Raw genomic sequence first — 27,283 nt, 5'->3', positions numbered from 1 at the left:
AAGTCAAGTTAACTGCTGGAAAGTGTCTGTCAAATTCAACAATTGTATATTGGTAAAGTTGGAAAACTGCATTGGTAGAAAACCCGTTTTGAATTTTTCTACCAATTGAGTAAAAGATTAAGTAAGTTGAGCAAAAGAGTATTAGTTTAATATAGTCTCATTTATTTATTCTTTTGTTGCTCTTGCCTGAGAAGACATCCAAAAAGCTATTGCTAAAACCACTGTAAAAGTGATTACTGCTTACATTTTCCTCTAGGAGTTTTATGATTTCGGGTCTTATATTTAAATCTTTAATTCACTTTGAGTGTATTTTTGTATGTGATATACGACAATGGTTCAGTTTCATTCTTTTGCACATAACTGTCCAGTTTTTCTGAAAGTGAAAGTGAAAGTCACTCAGTCATGTCCAACTCTTTGTGAAATTCCAGGCCAGAATAGTAGAGTGGGTAGCCTTTCCCTTCTCTAGGGGATCTTCCCAACTCAAGGATCTTCCCAACTAAGGAATCAAATTTAGAATCCACATTGCAGGCAGATTCTTTACCAGTTGAGCCACAAGAAAGCCCAAGCACCATTTATTAAAGAGGGTGCCTTTCCCGCATTGCATACTATTCTTGCCACATGAAAAGATGTTCAATGTCATTAATTATCAGAGATATGCAAATCAAAACTACAATGAGATATCACCTCATACCTGTTAAAATGGAAATTATGAAAAAGAAGATACAAGTGTTGGTGATTGCAAAGAAAAGGGAATCCTTGTACACTGTTGATGGGAATGTGAATTGGTGCAGCTGTTATGGATAACAGTTGGAAGTTCCTCAAAAAAATAAAAATATAACTAGTTTATTATATGGAAGCTTCCTAACTGTCCATTGATAGGTGAATGTATAAAGAAGATGTGGTATATATATACATACACACACACACACACACACACACACACATACACACAGACACAATGGAATATGATTCAACCATACAAAAGAATGAAATCTTGCCATTTGCAGCAACATGGATGGACCTGAAGGGTATTGTGCTGAGTGAAACAAGCAAGACAGAGTAACAGTGACTATATGATTTCACTTATATGTGAAATCTGAAAAACAAAATGAAACAGACTTATAGGAACAGAAAAGAATCTAGTGGCTATCAGAGGGGAAGGAGTGGGGGAACAGATGAAATACGTGAAGAGAATTAAGGGGTACAAAATTCCAACTATAAAATAAATAATGAAGTAGAACATAGAAATATGTCAATAACACTGTAACAACTTTGCATGGTGACAGTGGTACCTGGACTTATCATGGTGATCAGTTCATAATGTATTCAATATAAAAGATCAAATCACTATGTTATACACCTGAAAATAACATGATATTATATGTTAATTATAATTCAATTTAAAAAAAAAAGAAGTGAAGAAAAGAATGAGAAACTGGAAACTTCAGTATAGACTACTACATTAAGTTTGGGCTTCCCAGTGGCTCAGATGGTAAAGAATCTGCTTGCAGTGCAGGAGACCTGGGTTCAATCCCAGATCAGGAAGATCCCCTGGAGAAGGAAATGGCAACCCACTCCAGTATTTTTGCCTGGGAAATCCCATGGAGAGCAGAGCCTAGTAGACTACAGTCTATGAGGTTGCAAAGAGTCAGACATGACTGACCCATTAACACTATTACTACGTCAAGTCCTTTTTATGAAAAGAAGATAATTAGGACAATAAAAGAGCTTTTAATATCCAGAAATATTGTGATTTTTTTCAGGTAGACAAACCAAAACAGGCAGACAAAAAAGTATATATGCCTACAGAGAAAAGACAGTGAAGGGAATGAAGACATATTGGAAAAAAATACACAAAACAATTACTGATAGAACAAAGTTTTGATTCAAAGAACAGATGAGGGGATTAACCCTGAAAAGAAACAAATACATCCATTTGCCTGAAAAGGAGAGTAAACACAGATGTGGGCTGATGTAGGTGAGCTGGGAAATCAAAAGGGACAAGGACAGGAAACAGAGAGATTGCTATCTGTTGCTTTCTACTTATTCCATCAATTTGAAACTAAGTAAGATACTAGGTTCCAAGTGAGAAAATCAAATTTTTAAAAATTCTGAAATGAACCTTATATGTTGCTGGTGGGAACGTAAAATGGTGACCCTATATGGAAAGCAGCATGGTAATAATTTTTCAAAAACAAATAAAAATATATTAACCATACATTCCAGCATTTCCATTTCCCAGTATTCACCCAAAAGAATTAAAAGCAGGAACACAGATATTTGTACATCCATATTCATAGCAGCATTATTCACAAGAGCCAAAAGACTGAAGCAACACAACTTTCCATTGATGGAAAAATTGATAAACAAAATGTAATATATGCATAACATTACATATTATTCAGCCTTAAAAAGACGAAACTTCTGAGACACTCTACAACATGGATGAAACTTAAGACATTATGCTAACTGAAATAAGCTAGTCGCAGAAGTACAAATGCTATACAACTCCATTCATGCAAGGCACTTGAAATAGTAAGATTCATAGAGACAGAAAGTGGAACGGTGACTGCCAGGACCTGGAGAAAGGGGACAATGAGGAGTAATCATTCAATGCTGGGTGTAGAGTTTCAGTTGTCCAAGATGGAAAGGTTCTGGAGATGGGAGGTGATGATGATCACACAATATGAATGTACTTAATGCCATTGAATTGCATACTTAAAATGGTTAAAATGGTAATTTTATGTGTATTTTATACAACTGAAAAATAATTTTTTAAAATTATGAAATGAGAAGAGTTTTTACTGGCTCTTCTTAACAATGAGAATGAAATATGTCTAGGGACCCCTTACTACAGGGGAGGGGATGTTGGTTTAAGGATGTAAATTTGTGACAAGATTTTCTTTCACAGTGTATGTTTGGCCCAGATTATAGTGGGTGGAGGGTAAAAAGCTAAGAATCTTGTTGGCAGAGTGATCGTATGGATAAATCATGCACTATAGTCACATAAAGAAGGATAGAAAGTAGGAGGTAAGTTGGAGAAGGCAATGGCACCCCACTCCAGTACTCTTGCCTGGAATATCCCATGGACGGAGGAGCCTGGTAGGCTGCAATCCATGGGGTCGCGAAGAGTCAGACATGACTGAGCGACTTCCCTTTCACTTTTCACTTTCATGCATTGGAGAAGGAAATGGCAACCCACTCCAGTGTTCTTGCCTGGAGAATCCCAGGGGCAGGGGAGCCTGGTGGGCTGTCATCTATGGGGTCGCACAGAGTCGGACACGACTGAAGCGACTTAGCAGAAGCAGCAGCCTCAGGAGGTAAGTTAATACACTAGGAGAAAAGGGAGGAGTCAAAAATTAGCTTTCTCAAGAAGTTGAAGAGCAGATATAGGCTGAAAAGGAATAAAGTGAAAAAACTGCAAGTATAATGCTGGTAATAGCATCTCAAAGGTGGAGCCGATCCAAGTATTTTCCCAAGATTGGAAGAGCAATAGCCCAGTGCTGGTAGTGAGTAAATATAAATTACTTCTTTTTCAACATCTGTGTGAAAATGAGAGCATTTGGGGAGATAACCAGAGAATTACTCAGCATACTGATGATGGTATAAGCAACAATATCTTAACTATCTCTTTTGGGTAATAATTGAGTTAAGATTTTTCAAACGTATTTCTTATTATTATATTGTTGTATCCAAAGACATATATTGATGTCTTTGATTTAAATAAATGATTATAAAACTAAAAAGTGTTCTTGACTAGAATCATTTTAATATTGAAATATTTAGCTTTTTTCCTTCTGTTTCTCCTGTCTTTACTACAGGAGAAAAAAATAAGCAATAGTCATACTTAAATTATAAATAGTCATCATATATATCCTTTTCTCTCTAGGGTGATTCTGGTGGACCTCTGGTTGGTGCAGATTATAAAGGCACTTGGTTCCTTGCTGGTATTGTAAGCTGGGGAGATGAGTGTGCCCTTCCAAACAAGCCTGGAGTCTACACTCGCGTGACACACTATAGAGATTGGATCATGTCCAAAACTGGTCTCTAGTGCAGAAGTACATTAAAGTTCAAAAATTATACCCTTGTTAAACATGTTTGTAATTTCAAAGCATATTTAACTTAGTATCACCTCTCTTTATGCACATTTAATGTTTCAAATTTAAACATATTTGTATAATTTTAGAATTATGAAAAGTTTTTGTGTATTAGATTTTGACAAATATTTACTGATAGCAATGGAGTAGGACATAGAAATCTCCTTTCAAAAAAAAAAAAAAGAAATCTCCTTTCACCCCTCTCTAGACTGAAAGGAATTATTTGAGTAAATATGGATTGCAGTTTACTAAGGAGATGTTCTCTGTTGATTTGTAGATCCAGGTCCCTTGGGAAGTCACAGATTAGATGTTATTTATAAACTCCCTTCTATTGCATATAAACAATCTCCTCCTGAATCACATGGACTTCTCCAGATCCAGATATCGATGGGTTGTAAGCTACTGAGCCGCAATAATACTGCCTATAAAAATTTTTTCAGGAAAATTTGTCTACTTGTTTTCTTTCTAGTTTTTGTACTAGTGCTAATCCCCTATTGATTGCTTCCTTACCTTGAGTGACACACAATAGAATGATAATCCCATAAACTATCCCAAGTCAATAGGTCCCTTGACAAATTCTGATGTCCCTAAGATACTGTTATATGATATAGTTGTTACTAAGTATCTACCTAGCATAGCACTCTAAAATGAAATATTTGCCGTAAAATTTTTACATGATTTAACACAGTAGGTTTATTATTTGATTGGTCTTAAAATATTCTGTTGTATCTTGAGACATAAATGTGTAAAAATTGACATTTCTACACCCCACCAAAGTAGTGCTGAAGTCCTGTCCAGTGTTCCTGAGCACAAGAAGGCTGTTACATGCCTTATGGAGAAAATGTACATGTTAGATGGGCCTTGTCAGGCATAAGCTATAGTGTTGTGTCCATGAGTTCAATGTTAATGAATCAAAAACCTTGTACATCCAGAAAAGGTAAGAGGAAATTTGCTGATCTGTACATAAGGCTGCTTCAGAGAGTGCTAAGCTGAAACCCATAGTATATGACGAAACCATAGAAAAGCTGCACGATGGTGAAAGTTGTGGATTCATGAGATGAGGGCTGATTTTTTTTTAAACAAGTCAAAATTAATTTAATCGGCAAAATGTTATAACTTCAAAAGGTATTTACACTGACAACACAAACATTGTCTAAAAGATCTTAACGAAATAGTTTAAATTCTCTTTTTCTTATCCCATCTTCAGAATCCATTGTGCATTTTACACTCAAAGCACATCTCAGTTCAGCTAAGCCAAACTTCAGATGGTCAGTTGCCACCTCTGGTTGATGGCAAAAGTACTGGAGTGGGGTGCCATTGCCTTCTCCGGGTTGATGGCTATAGTGCTGGACAAACCCATGTTTCGTCCATTTCGTCAACTCAAGTCGAAGCTAAATGATAGATTGAGTCTTTCATTCTAACTAGCATCCCAAATATTAGAAGTTCTAGGCCAAGGGTCAATTATTCGTATAGGCTTGTGGGAACAGCTGGTGTTCAACACTGATGACTTTTGGCTTGTTTTTATAAGGACGTTGACAAATGAACCTGTGTGATGCAAGTGATATTTTTGGCTTGCAGAAACCTAACAGTGTGTTTTCACTAGAATCAATGGTTCAGTATTCACTAATTCAGAGTTCATGGCAACTTTATAGAATATAACTACCACAAATTATTGTCATATTGACTTATTAGAGCAAATAAGTAAAGTGAACTGTATATTTATGATATATTTTTGTTTAAAAATGCATGTGTTACATTTTTCTAAAAAAAACACACTCCTCTTGATTTCTAACTCATCTATTTCCACCACTAATTTTTCTAAAGCTGTCTATTTCAGAACCAAAACAATCCATTAGAAAATATTTCCAGACCCTTCAGAAAGGCACTTAGGAAGTATATTCCATGTCCTATGGTATAATATTTCATCCAGGTCTAGAAGTAGGGAGGAAGCCAGTATTTCTGAGCATGTGGTGACAACCAAAAGGGAACCCAGGTAAGCAACTGGTCTAAGCTGCTCAAAACCCAGGAGCTAGCACAGAAGACACTGAAGAGGTACGTAAGGTAAGTCCAGTACTCTTATCTATCCTTATATAGTACCAAATGACTCCTTCAGGGCCTCGGTGATGCTATGTCGTTGTTGTTGGTTAGTCTCTAAGTCATGTCTGACTGTCTTGTGACCCCATGGACTATAGCCCACAAGGATCCTCTGTCCACAGGATTTCCCAGGCTAGAATACTGGAGTGGGTTATCAGTTCCTTCTCCAGGGGATCTTCCCAATCCAGGGATTGAACCAATGTCTCCTGCAATGGCAGGTGGATTCTTTACCACTAAGACACCAAGGAACCACAGATGATTCTATATTCATGTTTCATTCACCTGCCAAGAGAGTATATATAGCAGGTATTTAGTAATTATTTCTTTAATAAATGAATGTAAGACAACAAACAAACAAATGAAACTACAAGAATGGGCCATGTAAATTAAAATAACCACTCTTACTTTTAACATTATTCTTTCTTTGGCTGCTACAGAAGCAAACTAGCTGATAAGACAAATCAATCTGGTGATTTAATAAATTCCAATCTAAGTCATACCAGTAGTAGGAAACATCATCAAACACTCAATATGTAAGATACAGCAACAACACAGACAAAGTTTCTAAGTGGCCCTAATGTGAAATGATCCAACTACAATATAAACGGATGTATATTATATATAAACATGCATAGATGTGGTTAAAGCATTTATACAGTATTCTCTCTAATACCAAGCTACCCTATGAAATAACGTGCAAAAACAGCAAGTACAATAATTAGGCAATTATAAAATCAAAGCAATAACAAAAAAATTGTTCATGAAGTTAATGATTTTATCTAAACATTAAGACTGATTGCATAAATTTGAATGCATCTCAGTATTAGATCAAATTAATTCTAACTGTTAAGGTATTAGTTTGATGTTTCATAGAGAACAGTTCTGAATAAATATATTTATCTAGTGTTTGGATGCTCAGCATTGTGTGATTGAAAAGAAAACAAATTTTTTGAGAAATTACAAATTTGTGATTCTTTAAATTACAAATCTTAACTGGATCAAGTTCTTTTTTAGTATTTTCTTCTTTTTCATTTTGCATGTATTGAACAGAACACTTAACATTCTTTTTTTAGAAAACGTCTTCACTAAAGTTACTTGAATAATATCCTAAGAGAATTTTAAATACAAAATTAAGTTTCAAACGTCCTTATTCACTTAGGAAAAATGTTGTGAAAACCAGGCCATCTGCTGAGATACTACAGTTACATTTGGCCCTCAGAAAGTGTTTGTCTGCTTCGCTTTAGCATCCTGTTGGATTACAAGCCCACAAAACAAGTTCACCTTGATCTTTCACTTTAAATACAAAGTATCTCAGGGACAAAATTTGACATAAATATAAACCTGTGATGTTACCAGCCAAAGAAAGCTGAAATAAAACAGGACTCCAAGTGCAATTACAATAAAACATCAGAAGTGCCAGAAACACGAGTCTTGAAGCTGTATCAGCCATAAAGGATGGGAAACGGTGACTCTCCTGAACAGAATGAAAACCACTGTTCAGCGATCAACAGCAGCATCCTACTAGCACCGGACAGCCTCCCCACCCTGACCCTATCTGGAAAGATCCGAGTGACAGTTACTTTCTTCCTTTTTCTACTCTCCACAATTTTCAACACTTCTTTCTTGTTGAAACTTCAGAATTGGACTCAAAGGAAAGAGAAGAGGAAAAAACTCTCAAAAATGAAGGTGCTTTTAAAACACTTGACTTTAGCCAACCTGCTGGAGACTCTGATTGTTATGCCGCTGGATGGAATGTGGAACATAACTGTTCAATGGTATGCTGGAGAGCTCCTTTGTAAAGTCCTCAGCTATCTGAAGCTTTTCTCCATGTACGCCCCCGCCTTCATGATGGTGGTGATCAGCCTCGACCGCTCCCTGGCCATTACCAGGCCTCTAGCAGTGAAAAGCAACAGCAAGCTCGGACGGTTCATGATTGGCTTGGCCTGGCTCCTCAGTAGCATCTTTGCTGGACCACAGGTAAACCAATATTGCAAACTTTTTATGGAGATTACAGATTTCCTATCTAAATCTGAATGAAGAAGGTCTTGTCAAAAGTAGTATTGTATTATCTCTGAGAGCTTGGGCTCTGGAAGTCAGAGGGTGGAATTTAATCCTGACTCTGCTGTTACCTTTGGCAAATGTCTTAACCGCTCTGGGTTTCAGGTCTTGCATTGATAAAATGGAGGTAATGTCTACCTGATGCACCTTTGTAATGATTAAACAAATAATTTGTTAAGTTTTCTATCATACTCTCTGGTACACAGTAAATGCTCCCTCAAAATGAAGCTATTCTCAAATTTGAACTCATACTCATTTGATTCTTCCATCTACATTTTCTTTTACTCTGGTTGACATGGTAAATTGGGAGAATCTTTAGGAACAATAAAATTTGCATAGGTAGAAAGTATGCATACCTTGTTTTATTTGGAACTTCGTGAGTTTCTGTCATTGCAGCATAGAAAGAACTATCCTTAATTAGTATGTTCTGCAGTTTGCAGCTGGGTGGGATTGAATAAAAGGAAATGTGGGGCATCGTAGACGTTTGGATATTTGAACATTTCCCTGAGGTTGACTTGAGCTTTATCTGGAGTTAGATGAGACTGTAACAGGCTGTTAGCAAAACTCTGTGACTATTGGTGCAGGCAAGGCCCTCTCCTTCAGAAAGCAGATAGCCCTCCAGACTGTCTTTATCAAAGGCACTCTGGTTGATGGATCTTCAGAATCTGCCTCTTCAACTGTCAAATCTCTGAAGAAGACAATGAATTCTTGAAAATGGCAAAGATGACCAAATTGTCTCTATGTGTGTGAATGTACCCTGTGAAGAATCCAGGGTACAGGAATGTGTCAGGAAGTCAGGCTCCTCCGTCCATAGGATTTTCCAGGCAAGAGTACTGGAGTGGGGAGCCATTGCCTTCTCCGGAGTTTACCATGATCCTCCAAAAACTTGTCACTACAAATAGACATTTATCTAGAGATTCTAAACTAGCCAGCTGGCATAAAAACAAACAAAAAACAAGCAAACAAACAAAAGCTGCCACACAGGATGCACTAAATAGTTCAGGACACTAGAAAGTTAGATAACTATATTCTCCCACCAATTCCTCACTTAACATTTTTTGTATATCAGTGTGTGTTTTATGGCAGAAAAAAACCAAAATGCTTTGATTTCCCTGGAGAAAAGTATATTAAAATTATTCTCACAGTGACTGCATATATAAGAATTAATTTAGCAAACATGTCACATAAATGAGGTTACTTAGCAAAGGTTTATGCTCTGAAATTTTTCATTTTATTTCTTTGAACTATGAGTGAGGTGTATTTGTGTATTGTTCAATTTTCTTAGAGAAGATAAACACAAGTTTGGTTCCTAACACTGAACCAGGTACTGATGAAACAAAGAGACAAAAAAATGTCATTCAGTTATAGAAATAAAACTTATACAAAATGAATACAACTATGTACAAAAAAGTTTTCAAGCCTATTACCAGTGTAAGAAGAGAGAGAGAGACGAATTATTAAAATGGTGAAGGAAGGGTAAAAGTAGGATAAACTGAGTTTTTTTTAAAAAAAGGTCTCTAACAATTTTATTAATGCTTATATAATAGGTCTTGTGCTTAGTTGCTCAGTCGTGTCTGACTCATTGTGACCCCGTGGACTGTAGCCTGCCAGGCTCCTCTGTCCATGGGGATTCTCCAGGCAAGAATACTGAAGTGGGTTGCCATGCCCTCCTCCAGGGGATCTTCCCAACCCAGGGATCGAACCCAGGTTTCCCACACTGTAGGCGGATTCTTCACCAGCTGAACCACAAGGGAAGCCCTAAAGTGAGTTTTTAAAGATGAATGTATTTGAATGGAAAAAATAAGCCAAGGATCAAATGTATTTTCCAGCAAAAGTTGTAAAGTGGTTAATTTTCAAAGGAGATTTGTTTGGCTGAAGGGACAGATTGACCAGTAGCAGGAAATTAGATTTCATGGTTGCTGCCTTTCCTTTGACCTCATGCACACTGTTCGTCAGAAAACACTGTAATTGTGTACTTGTTTGTCTTTGCCATTATGATATGTGCTGCTACAACAGTGAAAACTGTTGTGTTCAACTTAATTCATATTCACAACAACAAAATATAAATTTTAAATGTTTGGATACCCTGGTTCCTCTTCAGATCAAATAAACCTTTCACCTTTTACTAAAATGAAAACAAAGTTTGGATAGATCAATCAATAAATGGAGGTGGAATGGATGTATATAACAGAAGATAGCTGGGGAAAATTCTGAGAACAATGTGGAAGACATAATTTTCATGAGTCTTACTCAAGGATTAAATGATTTTTTTGTTTTTCTTCATTTTCATTTTTCTGAGAAACAGTCTGTGTACATCACCATGTAGGTTTAATGTGTACAGCATGATAGCTTGATTTACATATAATGTGAAATGATTAACACAACAGTTTCAGCTAACTTCTTACATCATCTCATATTGACACAATGAAAAGAAAAGAAAAAAGTTTTCTTTCCTTGTGATGAGCTCTCTTAGGATTTACTCTAACAACTTTTCTAAACATCATACATCAGTGTTAACTGTGGCCATCATGTTGTACATTATTAAAATGATGTACATAAGAAAATTTACATATGGGTCACAGCATATGGTAGTATTGACAGTATTTCATTCTGTAAAACAAATGACTCAGTCTTGCTTTCAGCAGCACTTTAAATTGATGAAGCACTTTGCTGATGTTTCCTGAAAAACCTCACATTCATAATCTTATGTGGTATTTATACGGACTCTGTGAGGTATGTACAAGCTATGCTATTATCCCCATTTCACATAAAAAAGACCATTCAAATAGAACCTTTGAAATCAATGTCCTTCAAACCTTCTTGACAGTAATGGAAAGAAAGAAATACATACTACATAAAGACTTAATCTATCTCTCATAGACCTATAGTTTTCATAAAATAAATATTCTATTCTGTTCCATTTCATTTTTTATTATTGATTACAACCAACTGATGGGTACAACCCACAGTTTGAAAAGTATTCACTTAAAAGGATTGTTTGCCCAGTGCCTGTTGAACTCCTGTCTTTTTGTTAAGTCCAGTTTATCTTTTTATTATAGCTCTCTGCTCTTTCTCTCTGGATAAAAGAGGCTTCAACCCTGTGACTAATGTTATGTGTGCGTGATGGGGAAGACAAGAGATAGGAAAGGCCTTTGATTTCCAGGCTGTGTGACAGTGAGTACAGCTCATGCTTCACCACGCTCCACAAAGCCCATTGACAAAAGCACATCCTGTTGTGGCTAATTTAAAAGGAGTTTGAAAGGATGACTTTTAATTTTCATCCTTTGTTTGTTATTGTTCAGTTGCTCAGTCATGTTCCACTCTTTGCGACCTCATGAACTGCAGCACACCAGACTTCCCTGTCCTTCACCATCTCCCAGAGTTTGCTCAAACTCATGTCCATTGAGTCAGTGAGTGATGCCATCCAACCATCTCATCCTCTGCCGTCCCCTTCTCCTCCTGCCCTCAATCTTTCCCAGCATCAAGGTCTTTTCTAATGAGTCAGCTCTTCACATCAGGTGGCCAAAGTATTGGAGCTTCAGCTTCAGCATCAGTCCTTCTAATGAATATTCAGGATTGATTCCCTTTAGGATTGTATTTATCCTTTGGTATATATATATATGGATATTCTATCACTTGATTAATTCATGCTAGGTTGGAAAAAGAAAAAAAAAAACTAACAAGCTAGTTGTCATGTTCCCAGGAACCTGAGAATTTATGACATTTTGCTAGAGTTCAGAATGACCAACTTTCAAACTGACCACCTTGCTTTTCCACCTTGCTGATCACCTCAGCGTTCTGTCATGGTTTGGGGATATATTTCCAGAACTTTCAGGGTACTGTGACCAAAATTTTATACTTTTGCTTGTAATTGAATTTTATTTAAAATGAAATTCTGTGTGGAGCTTCAATAAATGAAACAGATATAAGTGGAGTTGCTCTGGTCAAATAGGGATAAGGGAATCCCAGTCCTCTGTTTGACCATTCACTGGCTCCAGTCCTGGTCTCTGAAGACCTCAGATATCCCTGCAAGTCTGAAAGGCAGTGGCATTTAAACAAAGCTGGTTTCAAATCTCAGTGCTGTCTTTTTCCAGCTATCTCAGTAAATTACTTAACCAAGTTTAAAAGGGTCATTGTAAAAAGTGCTATAAAGAGTAAGATATACACAATCATATATAAGACTTTAAGTATAAAGTCTTAAAAATGCATTACTATTCATTCCTTCCCCTTTTCCTACCTTAATTACTTCCTTCATAATAGGATTTTTGAAGTCAGGAGAAAAAAGTATTAGGGAAATATGAGTATGAAAATAAAATAATTATTTAAGAAACAGCAAACAAAATTGCTTATGTAAAGATTGCTTCAAAAAATTATGACATTTATTCTGACTGATAAGTAAATTGGGCCAATGTCCTCCCTAGTCACTAAGCTGTCTTATTCACTCTAAAAGCTTTATATGCCAGAGCATAATGATTCAAGTCTTGGAGGTATTGTTCCTAAAAGTAGGATAAGAAAGGAAGAAAAAGAGGAAGGGAGAGGAAGGCAAGGCAAAACAGCCAACAGGACTTGAAAGGATATCTGACTTAAGACTGACTGTGGTTAGGCTAGCAGGTGCATGTTAAGGAGAAAACATTTCCTGAATTTGGTGTGTCCATATCCAATTAGAAAATGCAAGGTTTCTGATGACTGTCATCTAAGACCACAAGAATTCCAGAGCAGCAGATTATTTGCAGATAGAGTTCACATCACTAGTTTCTCTATGCTGCTAGGGAGAATTATATGTTGACAGCTTTTTAATTCTGTAGGTAACCCAGGTCTGTAGAAAAAATGCAGTCACCCTCGATATCCCCAGGGGACTGGTTCCTAGACATCCTCCTTCCCCACCATGGTGGCCTCAGATAAGAAATTTCCCAGATGCTCAAGTCTCTTCTATAAAATACAGTATAGTATTTCCCTGTAACCTATGTACACTCTCTTATATAGTTTAAATCTATAGATTACTTATAACACCTAATACAATGTAAATGCTATGTAAATAATTGTAAATACAATGTAATATATAGACAGTTGCTGGAGCTTTCCAAGTTCAAGTCTTGCTCTTTGGAACTTTCTAAAAAATTTTTTTCTGAATATTTTTCCATCTGCAGTTGAATCTGCAGATGTGGAACCCAAAGATTTGGAGTGTCTGTTGTATATGAGTATTACTTTATTCTTTGGTGTGAAGATGTGTGGTCTAAATAAATGTGGAGGCTTGCCTGTTACAAACAGAAATTTACAATGCTAGCAGGCTCTTCTGAACTTGACAAGCAGCTTGTGCATCCTCTGTCCATGCTGCCACTTCAGTCGTGTCTGACTCTTTGGAATCCTATGGACTGTAGCCTGCCAGGCTCCTCTGTCCATGGAATTCCCAGGCCAGAATACTGGATTGGGTTGCCATGCCCTCCTCCAGGGGATCTTCCCGATCCAGGGATTGAAGCAGCATCTCTTATGTCTCCTGCATTGGCAGGAGGGTTCTTTACCACTAGCGTCACCTGGGAAGCCCCACAAGCAGCTTAAATTCAATAAATACTCATTACTGTGTACAATATGTCAAAAATGTTACTGAAAGATAGTAATAGCATACTAGTAGCAGAAATAACAATAATGGTGATGATGATTTTCATAGATAATAGTTATTCAGTACATAAATATGTGCCAGGAATTGTGTTAAATGCTTCTATGTTGCTTTTTGTTTTTTTTGTTTGTCTCTGGTCATGCTGCCCAACTAGCAGGATCTCAGTTCCCCTAGCAGGACTGAACTCGGGCCTCAACAGTGAAAGCCCAGAATCCTAACCACCAGGATTTCCAATCCACTTGGAAAATTACATGAACAGAAGAGCCTGGTGGGCTATAGTCCACGTGGTCACAAACAGTTGGGCACGACTGAGCGACTGAGCATGCATGAGTATCATTATATCACAGTGCACAATACTGTCCCTTTTTTCCTGTAAGAGGCTAGAGAAGGAAAAGGCAGGAAAATCTTAAGGTGAGAATAAATAGTTAAGTGATATCAGGAAAAATATGGCATACATTTATAAATATGTAAACATATGCAATATGTATTTATAAGTTGTGTGCCTCAGACAAAATTTTAAGAATGGCTAGGATTTATATAGTGCTAACTGTGGGCCAGGCATTACTCTAGGTGCTTTGCAAGTATTTGCTTGTTAATTGTCATGACAGTCTCTAGAGTTCTTTTTATCTCCCTAGCCCACCAGGTTCCTCTGTCCATGGAATTCTCCAGGCAAGAATACTGGAGTGGGAAGCCATTTTCTTCTCTAGGGCATCTTCCCAACCCAGGGATCGAACCCGGGTTTCCTACTTTGCAGACAGATTCTTTACTGTCTTAGCCACCAGGGAATCCCAAGACAAACCTAAAGCATAGCATCTAAAGATAATCACCTTTGGAAAGATTAAGTCATGGTGTTACTAGTATGGGGTAAGGCGAAGGTTAAAAATTATATGCTAAGAGGAATAGCATCTGCAAGTGACTGCAAAGATGGAGAACAAACTGCTGTTGTTTAGGGCAAAATAAAGTAAACACTGATGAGAACTGGGGCCAGGCATGAGAGAGGAGAAATGAAGAAATTTTTAAAATATCATCCAAGTATAAAAGAATCACTGGAAGTAAAGTATATCCCTATATTAATCATTCAAATGAACATGGTCTTGGAGTTGAAAATAAACTGAATGAAGCCTAAAACAAATTAGTTTGTGGATGAGTAAAATTCTGAATTTTCATAACACTGTAACTCTCCTTTGGAACTTGTCACAGTCTATTGAGTATTATAGTTGTCACATACATGCTGTATCTCCCCTAAGAAATATTTAATTCCTTGATAGCATGATATATTTAGTTCATCTCTCATGAGAGTGTACCTAGTATAGTTTTATGACCAAGGAGTTGCTTTAAAAACAAGCATTCATTACATAAAGATGAAAACCAAATTCAAATCATAGTACTATAAAGTCCTTTTCATTGAAAGATTCATCATTATAACTTAAGAATATAAACTATTAAAGTGAAAATGTGACCCAATGCAGAGCAGAAAATCAAATTCAGATTATCTGGTTCCAAGGCTGACTAGGGAGATGGAAAGAAAAAAGGGTTTTTAAGAATTAGAAGACTCTCAGGGTCATGAGAAAAAACCTTCCCAAGATTTCAATTCACAACACCTGGTGGGTCAAATTTAAAACTTAACTTTAAATAAGGACAGTTTGCAAAGAAGTATGGAAAACTGAAACGGTCACTTTGTAACATGGAAAAAATTGATCTGGATCATAAAACAATTAGCTGAACTTGCTTTTCTTGACTTTAAGATCGATAATATTATCAATGGGCGCCCTCTAGTGGATTAACTTAAAAATTATTGTTTGTCCTTGAAGCTGAAAAGATCAAAAACTGAAAATCAGCACTTTAATTACAAATAAAAGAAATAGGCTTGTATTTTATGTTATACGTACTTAGATCTTATTATATCTGTATTTATTTTGTTTATTATATTTTATATTTATTAAAAATTTTTTACTCTACGAGCAAAGAGGAAAAACAGTATTTTTTAAGGTATACTATTTCCACTCTGCCACCCCCAAAAGGAAAGAAATTCTGAACATATTAAATTAACTAAATGGAATTTAAGTTTACTAATTCAGTGAACAACTAAATGAATACTGTCCCTCATTTGCTTAAAACTTAGAAAAAAAAACCTGCAACATTTTTGTTTGAATTAACTTATCAGTTTTAAAGCTCTTGGGCACTCTTAACTCTTCATTTTAATGATATTTTGTGGTAAAATGAAGTTTTTCAGTAGAAAATTTTGGAAATTATGAGGTAAGAAATGTGCTTGACAAATTGGGAAAGAATGAATAAATGTCAACTAGAACTTGTTTGTGAAAACCACTTGCATTGTTTCCTTAATTGTTGACTCAGTTCTTTTTTTAATATAATTTCACACTTGGGGGAAGGTTGCAAGAATCACACAAAGATTTCTAGGATACTTTTCCCTCAGATTCCCCAAATATTAACATTTTGCTACATTTGCTTATTTGTTTATTCTCTCTCTTGTATGTATGTTTTTATGGATTGTTTAAAAGTTCAGACATGATGTCTCTCTCAATACCTCAGTATTTTTTCTAGCACATTAAGTGCAGTATAAAGTATCAAAATCTGGAAATCAACATTAACACAGTACTACTGAGTGCCAAAGAATTGATGCTTTTGAATTGTGGTGTTGGAGAAGACTCTTGAGGGTCCCTTGGACTGTAAGGAGATCAAACCAGTCAATCCTAAAGGAAATCAGTCCTGAATATTCATTGGAAGGAATGATGCTGAAGCTGAAGCTCCAATACTTTGGCCATCTGATGCAAAGAACTGATTCCTTGGAAAAGACCCTGATGCTGGAAAAGACTGAAGGCAGGAGGAGAAGGGGACAACAGAGGATGAGATGGTTGGATGGCATTACCAACTCAATGGACATGAATTTGATCAAGCTCCAGGAGTTGGTGATGGACAGGGAAGCCTGGCGTGCTGCAGTCCACGGGGTTGCAAAGAGTTGGACACAACTGAGTGGCTGAACTGAACAGTACTACCATTTAATCTATATGCCCTATTCATATCTCAGCTGTCTCAATAATAATCCCTTTAATGAAAGAAAATTCAAGATTATGCGAGAGGTTGTCGCCTTGTCTCTTTGCTTGCGTGTTCAGTCGTGTCCAACTCTTTCTGACCCCATGGACTGTAGCCTGTCAGGCTCTTTTATCCACAGATTTTTCCAGGCAAGAATACTGGAGTGGGTAGCCATTTCCTATTCCAGGGGATTTTCCCAACCCAGGGATCAAACCTGTGTCTTCTGCATTGACGGGCAGATCCTTTACCACTGAGCCACCTGGGAAGCCCCATTGTCTCTTTAGTCTCCTTTAGAACAGTTCCTTGGTCTTTCTTTGTATTTCATGACACTGACATTTTTGAAGAGTGCAGACAAGTTATTTTGTAGAATGCCCCTCAATTTGAGTTTGTCTGATGTTTTCTTGGGGATAGATACAGGTTGTGCACTTGTCAACTGAAAAAAAAAAATCTACGACCTAAAAGTTGAGAAATATGTTTTATTCAGTAGACTTTTGAGAACTTAAGCCTAGAAGACAGTCTCTCAGATTGCTCCCAATTCATAAGAGGCAACGGAGGAGCCAGGATTTTTTAATAGGAGGCTTCTTTGCAACAAAAACCTGGTAGTCAGAACATCAGAAGATTATTGCTAGTTAAAGAAAAACCATATATCTCAGGTTAATGAATGTAGCGCTTTTCTAAGTACAGAAAGATGCAAGAGTTTGGGCTTATTGAGATCATTCCTTTGATACATCACCTTAACGATCTAGGGCCATGTTTCTACTTTTCTCCATCCTGAATCCACTCCTTAGGGAGCACTCCTGAGGGTAAGTGCAGTGGCTAATAACTTGATGGCCACAACATCCTTTGTTTACTGATATTGAAGGCAATATTCTTTGTCTACATTGTTGTTGTTCCACTCAGTTGTGTCCGACTCTTTGTGACCCCATGGAATGCAGCACACCAGGCTTCCCTGTCCTTCACTACCTCCCAGAGCTTGCTCAAAATCATGTCCGTTGAGTCAGTGATGCCATTCAACCATCTCATCCTCTGTCATCCCCTTCTTCTTCCACTTTCTATCTTTCCCAGCATCAGGGTCTTTTCTAATGAGTCAGTTCTTCCCATCAGGTGGCCAAGTATTGGAACTTCAGCTTCAGCATCAGTCCTTCCAATGAATACTCAGGATTGATATCCTTTAGGATTGACTGATTTGATTTTTAACAAAAACATGAAAGAGGTGACTCTGAGTTCTTCTCAATGCTTTCTACAAGGAAGCAGATGCTGTCAATCTGTCCCATTATTGGCAATGTTAGCTTAATTATTTGGTTATTTCTCTACTGTAAAGTTATTATTTTACTGTTTATAATGCAATGTATCCTACAGGTAGATACTTTGAGATGACATATATAAACTAGTCTCCACAAGCCTACACCCATATTTTTACCATTCATTGGTGATTCTTGCCTGAATCAATTATTATTATAGTAATTACAAAATGGTAATCACTACTTCCATTGTATCTTTTACATTTACTAGCTGACTTTCTGTAAAGAGCTTTTTCCTTTTCCCATGTATTTGTTATTCTGGTTTTGTCATTTACATCAGCATGGAGTCATGGTTTCTTTCTGTATTTAAACTCAGTCTTTTCTTTCAGGGTTGGTTTGTTTTCATGCTTAAACTATCCCAGATTTGGCCAATGGGACCTCTTTCAAGCTGGTGCCTGAAATGTTTTCACATGCTCCATCATTCCCTGGGCATTTCCAGACTTTTTGGCACAGCAGGTGTTCCAATGACTTATTGTGCTTTGATTGCCCCAGCCTTGGGACTACGCACTTCGCCAATGAGCTCTGATTCCTTTTGTTAGAGAATGATACTAAAAATAAGATTTGGGTACTGGAGAGCGAGGTATGCTCACTGCTACTTAGATGACATTGTTCTTAGCCTCTCTCCACACAGAGCTAGAATAAATGTATGTACATGTACACACACACAGACCTTCAGGTAGAAATTTCCCTCCCTCTTTTTTTTACTACTGTACCGGACTCCATTGTGTGGTCCACCATAGTTTATTCAGCTGTTGTTCTATGAATTAGTATTTAGATTATTTTCAATGTTTTTCACTTATAAACAATGCATCAGTGAATAATCTTGTGCATATGTATTTTCATATAATGGAAGTAGGGGTGTATCTTCATGGAAAACTCCTGAATGTCAGGTTCCTGAGTCAAAGTTAAGTACAAATATATACTAATTATTGCCAAATTCCTCTCCTTAATGATTATATCAATTTGCGTGCCCATTAGCAATGTATGAGAGTCTCTGTTTCCCTATTGCCTTGACATGAGAGTTTATTACTGTTTTTTCTTTTTTTTTAATTTTTCCAGACTTGATAGTGGGAAATGGCATTATCAGTGTAGCCTTAATTGATTGACACTGCTCTTATCATAAGTGAGGTTGAAACTATGTTTTTATATACTTAAGGGTCACTGTTACACCCTTTTTTAATGAACTGTCTGTACATGTTTCTGGCCATTTTAATGAGATCTTATGTCTCAAAAATAAAATTTAAATATTTATTTTGAGGGCATATTCTAAATGCCAGACAGTTTTTTTGTGTGTGTGCTGCAGATTTAACAATAAAATCACTTGCAAAAATTTACTCATCATAATAGCATCTGAAATTGAAATACAGAGGAGGTTTAAATCTTTGGTTGGTGATTGTTCTGCAAGGCTGAAATAATTTTGGAAGAAGTTCAAAATCCTACAGATCCATTCACATTACCCAAACATATTTTAAGTAAAGATCCACTTACAACTTTTTGTAGAAAAGCCAAAAGCCAAATGTCAAGAAGCTTAGCAGTTGCTTTGGGCAACAACATGTTAGAAGATTAGTACAATACAGAAGAGAAAACATTCAAGAAAACTTGCAAATATTGTTTGAAAATAAGCAATATGCCTTTTTAATTGTTTAAATTTTCTCCTACAGTTATACATCTTTGGGATGATCCATTTAGCAGATGACTCTGGACAGACTGAAGGTTTCTCTCAATGTGTAACACACTGCAGTTTTCCACAGTGGTGGCATCAAGCCTTTTATAACTTTTTCACCTTCAGCTGCCTCTTCATCATCCCTCTTCTCATCATGGTGATGTGCAATGCAAAAATCATCTTCACCCTAACAAGGGTCCTTCATCAGGATCCCCACAGTATGTATTTCTTAGATTAATTGTGGATGGACAGTTGTTAATGGCAATACTCCTACCAGAGAATTAGAATGGCACTTGCTGTGCCATATACTATTTTATCTATAATAGTATTGTATTATAACAGTATTGCAATATTATTATGAGCAACTAACATAAATTAACTCTTTCAATATTCAAAATCACTCCATGAGGAAATACTTTTATTATCCCCAATTTAGAGATGAGGTAATTTAATATCTCCCCATATTATACATTTACAGCATGAAATTAATGCTAAAAGGACAATAACTTCATTTACCCAGTAGAAGCATGGGCAAATTGTTCCTGCTGGTTCATCATAACACTTTATCAAACACCTGATGCCTAGAATATAGCAAAGTACAACTCATAATATAGTTGCCAATAGACTTGTTAAAGTTACGCTGTTCTGTATCACATTCAAATCTCCTGTATCCACACACTATGCACATTTCGGTGTGTGTGTTGAGTGTGCTAAATATTATGGAACATGCAATTGACTATTTGATCTTTCACTTCACGCACATGGTTGTACCTTTTTTGCTTCAAGAATCTGTTGCATTCTCAAAAACAAATGTATGAATTTTTAAAATTTTATATTGTAGTATAGTTGATTAGCAATATGGTATTAAGTCCTGATGTACAGCAAAATGATTCAGTCATACATATACATGTATTTATTTTTAAATTATTTTCCCATTTAGGTTATTTTAGAATAGCCTAATAACAGAATAGCGTTCCCTGTGCTATATAATAGTCCCTTGTTGGTTATCTACTTTTTGAATGAATACCTTTTTCTATCCCCTCACGTTCAGTCTGTGGTGGTGATTACTAAGTCTTATCTGACTCTTTTGTGGTCTGTATGTATCCCTAGATTTGAAGTGTGTCTCTTGTAGACAGCATATATATAGGTCTTGTTTTGGTATCCACTCAGCCAGTCTCCGTCTTTTGGTTGGACTGTTTAATCTGTTTACACTTAAGATAATTATAGACATGAATGTTATTGCCATTTTGTTCATTTTTTTGGATTTGTTTTTGTAAGTTTCTTCCTTCCCTTCCTACTTTGTTCTCTTCTCTTGTGATTGATGACTCACTTTCAGTTCAGTTCATTTCAGTTACTCAGTCATGTCTGGCTCTTTGGGACCCCATGGACTGCAGCACACCAGGCTTCCCTGTTCATCACCAACTCCTGGAGCTTGCTCAAATTCATGTCCATCGTGTTGGTGATGCCATCCCACCATCTTATCTCATCTTCATCCCATCTCATCCAACCCTTCTCCTCCTGCCTTCAATCTTTCCTAGCATTGGGGTTTTTTCCAATGAGTCAATTCTTCACATCAGGTGGCCAAAATACTGGAGCTTCAGTTTCACCATCAGTCCTTCCAATGAATATTTAGGACTGATTTCCTTTAAGACTCACTTTGGTATTGTGTTTGGATTCCTTTTTCATGTGTGTGTGTATCTATTGTATACTTCTGGTTTGTGGTTACCATGAGGTTTTGATATAGCAGCCTACATATAAACAAGACTGTTTTAAGTTGCAGGTCTTTTAATTTCAAATGCCTTTCCAATATCTTGCATTTATGCTCTCCTCACAGTTAATGGTTTCGATTTCGTATTTGTCTACAGAGGATTTCCTACTTTTATTGTATGTTTGCCTTCACCAGTAAGCATTTCCATTCATAATTTTCTTGTTTCTAGTTGTGACCTTTTCTTCTCCCCCTGGAGAACTTCTTTTAGCATTTGCTCCAAAACTGGTCTTGTGGTGCTGAATTCTCCTAGCTTTTGCTTGTCTGTGAAGCTTTTGATTTTTCCATCAAATCTGAATGAGAGCCTTGCTGAGCAGAGCATTTTTGGTTATGGGTTCTTTCATCACTTTAAATACAGTAAATCCTCTATATACAAACCTTCAAGTTGTGAACTTTCAAAGATATAAATGTGCCTTCACGTGTCCAATCACATAAGTTAGTTCATGTGCTAGTGTGTGAAAATGGCAGCCTTCAAGAGAGCTACACCAATGAGTACTCCCCAGAACTACCACTGTCAGTGTCCCTGTCCTCACAATGAGCCACAACCACCCCCTGCCTCCATAGGAGACCCTCCAATACTAGCAGGTAAATCTAACTCAGTCTGTTATGAGGTCCCTAGTTTTAACTTGGGTCCTAGTATTCACAAGACCTTCTGTGTGCTCTCTAATAATGGAGTTTCTGTTTCCTCCAGTCTTGTTTAACTCCTAAGATCAAACCCTGATGGTCTTCAAGGACAGATTCTCTTGGGGCTCCTCCTATTGCCAGATCCCCAGGCTGGGGAGCTTGATGTAGGACTCAGAACTTTCACTCCTGTGGGAGAACTTCTGTGGTCTAATTATCTTACAGTTTGTGGGTTACCCACCTGGTGTGTATGGAATTTGATTTTATCACTATCGCACCCTTCCTACCATCTCATTGTGTCTCCTTCTTTATCTTTGGATGTTCAATTCAGTTCAGTTCAGTCGCTCAGTCGTGCCCAACTCTTTGCAACCCCATGAATCGCAGCACGCCAGGCCTCCCTGTCCATCACCAACTCCCAGAGTTCACTCAAACTCATGTCCATCAAATCGGTGATACCATCCAGCCCTCTCATCCTCTGTTGTCCCCTTCTCCTCCTGCCCCCAATCCCTCCCAGCATCAGAGTCTTTTCCAATGAGTCAATTCTTTGCATGAGGTGGCCAAAGTATTGGAGTTTCAGCATCAGTCCTTCCAATGAACACCCAGGACTGATTTCCTTTAGAATGGACTGGTTGGATCTCCTTGCAGTCCAAGGGACTCTCAAGAGTCTTCTCCAATATCCAGTTCAAAAGCATCAATTCTTCAGTGCTCAGCCTTCCTCACAGTCCAACTCTCACATCCATACATGATGTAGAGTATCTTTTTTGTTAGGTTATAGTGGGGTTTTTTGTTGTTGTTGTTGACAGTTGTTCAGCAGTTAGTTCTGATTTTGGTGTTTCTATAAGAAGAGGTGAGCTAATGTCCTTCAACTCGTCCATCATGTATTATTTCTTAAATCTCCTTAGTGCCAACTAGGATTCTGACACCAATCCAGTGCATGTGTTTTTTTGCCTGCACCAAGCTTACATCACCTCCTATGATGGCAACAGGGCTTCCTGCTTGGTTAGTCAGGAAAGGTGAAAAGTTATAAATTTATAAAATAAATGTGGCAATGTTGGCATGACAACCAAAAGGCAGTGAATTAAATTCAGTTCAACCTCAGTCCACTCTCTTAAAATTTCATTTGAAGAATTTGAGTAACCTCGTATTTCAAATCCTTATTAGTTTGATGGAAAATTAATTTTAAGAGCATTACTATCTTTAATATTTCTATTTATTATGTAGCAGAGTGGAAAATTTGAGATATAAACGTGCTTTGCAAGCATATTGTCATTATTAAAAATATTAGCAATTTGCCCCCATTATATTCACCAGGTTGAATTACGATTCTCTGTTTCTTTTTTTCTATTTTGGCTTTGTAATAAAACTGGTCATTAAAAACACCTTCTATTTTCTCTGTTTAAAAGAACTACAACTGAATCAGTCCAAGAACAACATACCACGAGCTCGGCTGAGGACCCTAAAGATGACGGTTGCATTTGCCACTTCATTTACTGTCTGCTGGACGCCCTACTATGTCCTTGGAATTTGGTATTGGTTTGATCCTGACATGGTAAACAGGGTGTCAGATCCAGTAAATCACTTCTTCTTTCTCTTTGCTTTTTTAAATCCATGCTTTGATCCACTTATATATGGATATTTCTCTCTATAATTGTTAGATTGCATAGAAAGTCAAAGAAAGGCAAAGTAATGAATTTCCCCTTTTGGGAATGAGAAACGCAAAGCATATTGTGACATATTTACATATAAATAAAGCAGAGTTTAAGGTAACATTACGCTTCTTCCTTTGGAAATCACAGAAACTCAATTACAAGGAAAAGATTTTTTTCAGGAAAAATAATGAAATATTTTCACTTAATCACATGTTTCTGAATTAATCTCTTTGCTTTCTAAATTCCTATAACACATTATATGGGTTTTTTAGTCACTTTATTCTTGTATAATAATATATAAATATTTAAAATAGCCATGGCCTAAGGCAAACAAATGCCAAAAATTAACACTGAGAAACACAGATCTTTTTCTGCAAAGGGGCTTAGCAACAATTACAATCTTATGCTAAGATAATAAATACATAAAGCACAGATAGTATTTCCCCTGCCCATATGATCAGTTTTTCCTCCTGTGGGTTAAGAAAAAATGCAATGAATCTAATTTTTCCCTTGGCTTCAAAAGCATTCTGATGTTTGGAGTATTCAGCAACCAACCCACTATCCACTCCTTCAATTTGACATGACTTTTACTTCTCCTTCATCCCATTCTTCACCTGGTACAGGTTGTGAAGTACCTCCATATAAAAGAGAGTTTCAGAGGGGTTCAGATTTGGACTGGGGGATAGAACATTCCTGTCAGCTATGTGGTCTATGGAGCTTGTGGTAATTAAGTGCAGTAATAACAACATTGTTTTAATATACAATCAAGAAAAGATCTATAGTGATTATGTTTTATAAAAAATATACCCACTCTTTTAAGATGATGGATTTTTTCTGTCTTCTGATCTTTCTAAATCCATAATCCACAAATCACTAAAAAAAAAAAGATCAAGCAAATGCATAAGCAAAATATTATTTGATATGTAAAATGAACTCTGAAAACCTCAGTCTCACTATTACAAGTCAAAAGAGACAGAAGAGTATTAGAAAAAGGAAAAGAAAAACTCTCTGTAAATGTGAAACTAACATCCACTGATATTCGCATTAAATGCTGTGGTTTCCAAAATACGTTGGCACAACACCTCTTTTAATTCAGTCCTGTTTCCATACATTCCATGAAAAGGGGAATAGGATGAAAGGGTTCTTTAGTATCCACTAAATAATAAAACTATATAAGAACTTAAACTCAACCACTATTTATTTTTTTAAATAGGTAAAATATTACTATATTCACATGTGATATGCAGTGCCACATTGAAGATGAAATGTAATTTCCACATATTCCAGGCCTTGTGGAACTGTGAAAAGTAAATTGCTAATTAAACTAATGGCAGATCTTTGTTTTCCTTATTTTTCTCTCCTCATACTGTCTTTTAGTTTTGTAGGGTGTGGTGGGTTTTTTCCCACATTCTATATTATTTTCCAATTCTGTCTTTATTAATTGAATTCCTTCTTTCTACTTTTTTTTCATTCACATTTCCTTTTTACTAAACTCATACCTTTAATTAGCCAATCAATGACCCAACTCCACAACTGAATTGGGCTGGACTCAAAATTTGTAAAGTGCTAAAATACTCAAAGTTAACTTTAAAGGTGTGTATATTGATACCAAGAATATATAGTTCTGCTAGATGACACAGGAATATAAAGATAAGTCACAACAAAACCATGCTTCTCCCTTGTCTCTTTATCATGCATATTCTTACTCCTAAACTTATAACAATTCTGATGTGTGTATTTAAAAGCAAAAATATATGAGATACAACCTAAGGGCTTTAGTAGATATGTGTTTATAAAACTTATGTCAGTTTGGCTTTGTTCATGGAACTGTTTTATTTAGATATGTTCTTGGGCATTTTTGTAAATATATTAACTAAAGGACTATTCAAAATCTTTATGTAGGTGTTTTTAACCTGTGCTCTATGCACAAAACTGTTTCAATGGAACAACTTTTCTTTGATTCCTATTTCTATTATTTTATGTACTTACAAACATTATCCTGAGAGGAGTTTATAGGCCAAATCAGGCTGCCAAAGGAGCAATGTCACAAAAAAAACTAAGAATTGCCAACTGATCTTGTATATTTATAAAGAAGTTTATTATAATAAAAATGTATCAGAATATATTCATCTGTTTGTGCATAGTTGTGACCCCATGGACTGTGTTTATATATACATAATAATATTGAAACTGGATTTCAATTTGATCACTCACCATTTTAACCTTGGAAACTCTCTTAAGGCTCCAAATGTATGAAAAACTTTGCAGAAGTAACTATATTATATAAAATATTGTGGTATATAAATTATGAATACAGATGCAAACCAAAATTAATAGTGCAAAAGGTAAATGTAACTTTTAAAAGTACATCACTCAACAAAGAGTATTTAATATTTGATATTATAGTCATTTACTCTATTTTCAGGCATAATAAAAGATGAGGATTCCTTGTATCTTCTGTAATCAAATCTATCAGATAATTAAGAGTCTATCTTGGCTGTCTTTTTTCTATTTAGCATATGCTGCTGCTGCTGCTGCTGCTAAGTCGCTTCAGTCGTGTCCGACTCTGTGCAACCCCATAGATGGCAGCCCACCAGGGCCCCCCGTCCCTGGGATTCTCCAGGCAAGAACACTGGAGTGGGTTGCCAGTTCCTTCTCCAATGCATGAAAGTGAAAAGTGAAAGTGAAGTCTCTCATAAAGCAGGTTTAAACAATGGATTTCTACTTGCAATTCAATTTAGTTATACATAACATGAACAAACAACAGTGAATTAAACAAAGATTGCACAAATTCAAATTCAGTTTGAAAAACAGGTATCATAGCTAAAAATAAGCAAACCAAAAAGTGTTGAGGTACCACAAACATTATCTTTCCAGGAGAATAAATCAGTGTAAATGAACTAGAAAAAAATTTTAAGTGCTCTGGTCTCAGAACTTATTTGGTAGTCTCAAAGATATTTGTGTTAAAATACATTTAAATTTCATCTGTTAAAATACATCTGAATTTCATGTTTTATCTTTGGCCTAGTTTCAATGTCAAACCAGTTCCTAAAGCTTGTCTGACTGCTATAATTTGTGTTCATAGGAAACCAAATAAAATTAAGATTCAATTTAATCTCTAATTAGGATTAACTGATTTAAATCTTTAGTTCTCTTGGTTATTAAGTTTAAAAATTAGGTATAAAACAATTAGTTTAATTTTTAAATTATACAATATACAAAGTGCATGCATAGGAACAACAGAATATATGCAAAAAGTGTTGACATAGTTATCTCTCATTTAAAAAAAAATTTCTTTCTTGTGAATACCTATATCCCAAATTTCCAAAATAGACATATATTGCTTTTGTAATGAGAAAAGGGTAAAATA

At 36.3% G+C, this 27,283-nt stretch overlaps 2 protein-coding genes across 3 annotated transcripts in view; both read left to right on the top strand.

The window, feature by feature from the left end:
• LOC138082302 (transmembrane protease serine 11C-like) overlaps window positions 1-4,051 on the top strand; it is a 63,990-nt gene extending 59,939 nt beyond the window's left edge. The window contains exon 10 of the mRNA XM_068975595.1: window positions 3,890-4,051. Coding sequence (XP_068831696.1) covers window positions 3,890-4,051 — 162 coding nt within the window. The remainder of the gene's footprint in view (window positions 1-3,889) is intronic.
• Window positions 4,052-7,646: 3,595 nt separating this feature from the next.
• GNRHR (gonadotropin releasing hormone receptor) lies at window positions 7,647-23,912 on the top strand. Of its 2 annotated transcripts, none has more exons than XM_068975608.1 (3): window positions 7,647-8,168; window positions 19,877-20,096; window positions 23,668-23,912. In XM_068975608.1, exons 1-3 carry the CDS (start codon window positions 7,647-7,649, stop codon window positions 23,910-23,912), a joined length of 987 nt encoding a protein of 328 aa, XP_068831709.1. The 2 variants fall into 2 exon arrangements, with proteins under 2 accessions (XP_068831709.1, XP_068831710.1); XM_068975609.1 differs by having other exon boundaries at window positions 20,005-20,096; window positions 23,668-23,803.
• Window positions 23,913-27,283: the final 3,371 nt, after the last annotated feature.

This window comes from Capricornis sumatraensis, chromosome 7 (assembly GCF_032405125.1).
Source record: "Capricornis sumatraensis isolate serow.1 chromosome 7, serow.2, whole genome shotgun sequence".
Lineage (NCBI taxonomy): Eukaryota > Metazoa > Chordata > Mammalia > Artiodactyla > Bovidae > Capricornis > Capricornis sumatraensis.
The sequence above is the reverse complement of the archived record's forward strand: the minus strand, read 5'-3'. Positions and strand labels throughout refer to the sequence as shown.

What these genes read in the sequence shown, in the direction of transcription:
- GNRHR (XM_068975608.1), top strand. Translation starts at nt 7,647, where the DNA reads ATGGGAAACGGTGACTCTCCTGAACAGAATGAAAACCACTGTTCAGCG. An exon ending in GCATCTTTGCTGGACCACAG is followed by an intron (nt 8,169 to 19,876) that starts GTAAACCAATAT and finishes TTTCTCCTACAG; the next exon opens with TTATACATCTTTGGGATGAT. An exon ending in CCTTCATCAGGATCCCCACA is followed by an intron (nt 20,097 to 23,667) that starts GTATGTATTTCT and finishes TCTGTTTAAAAG; the next exon opens with AACTACAACTGAATCAGTCC.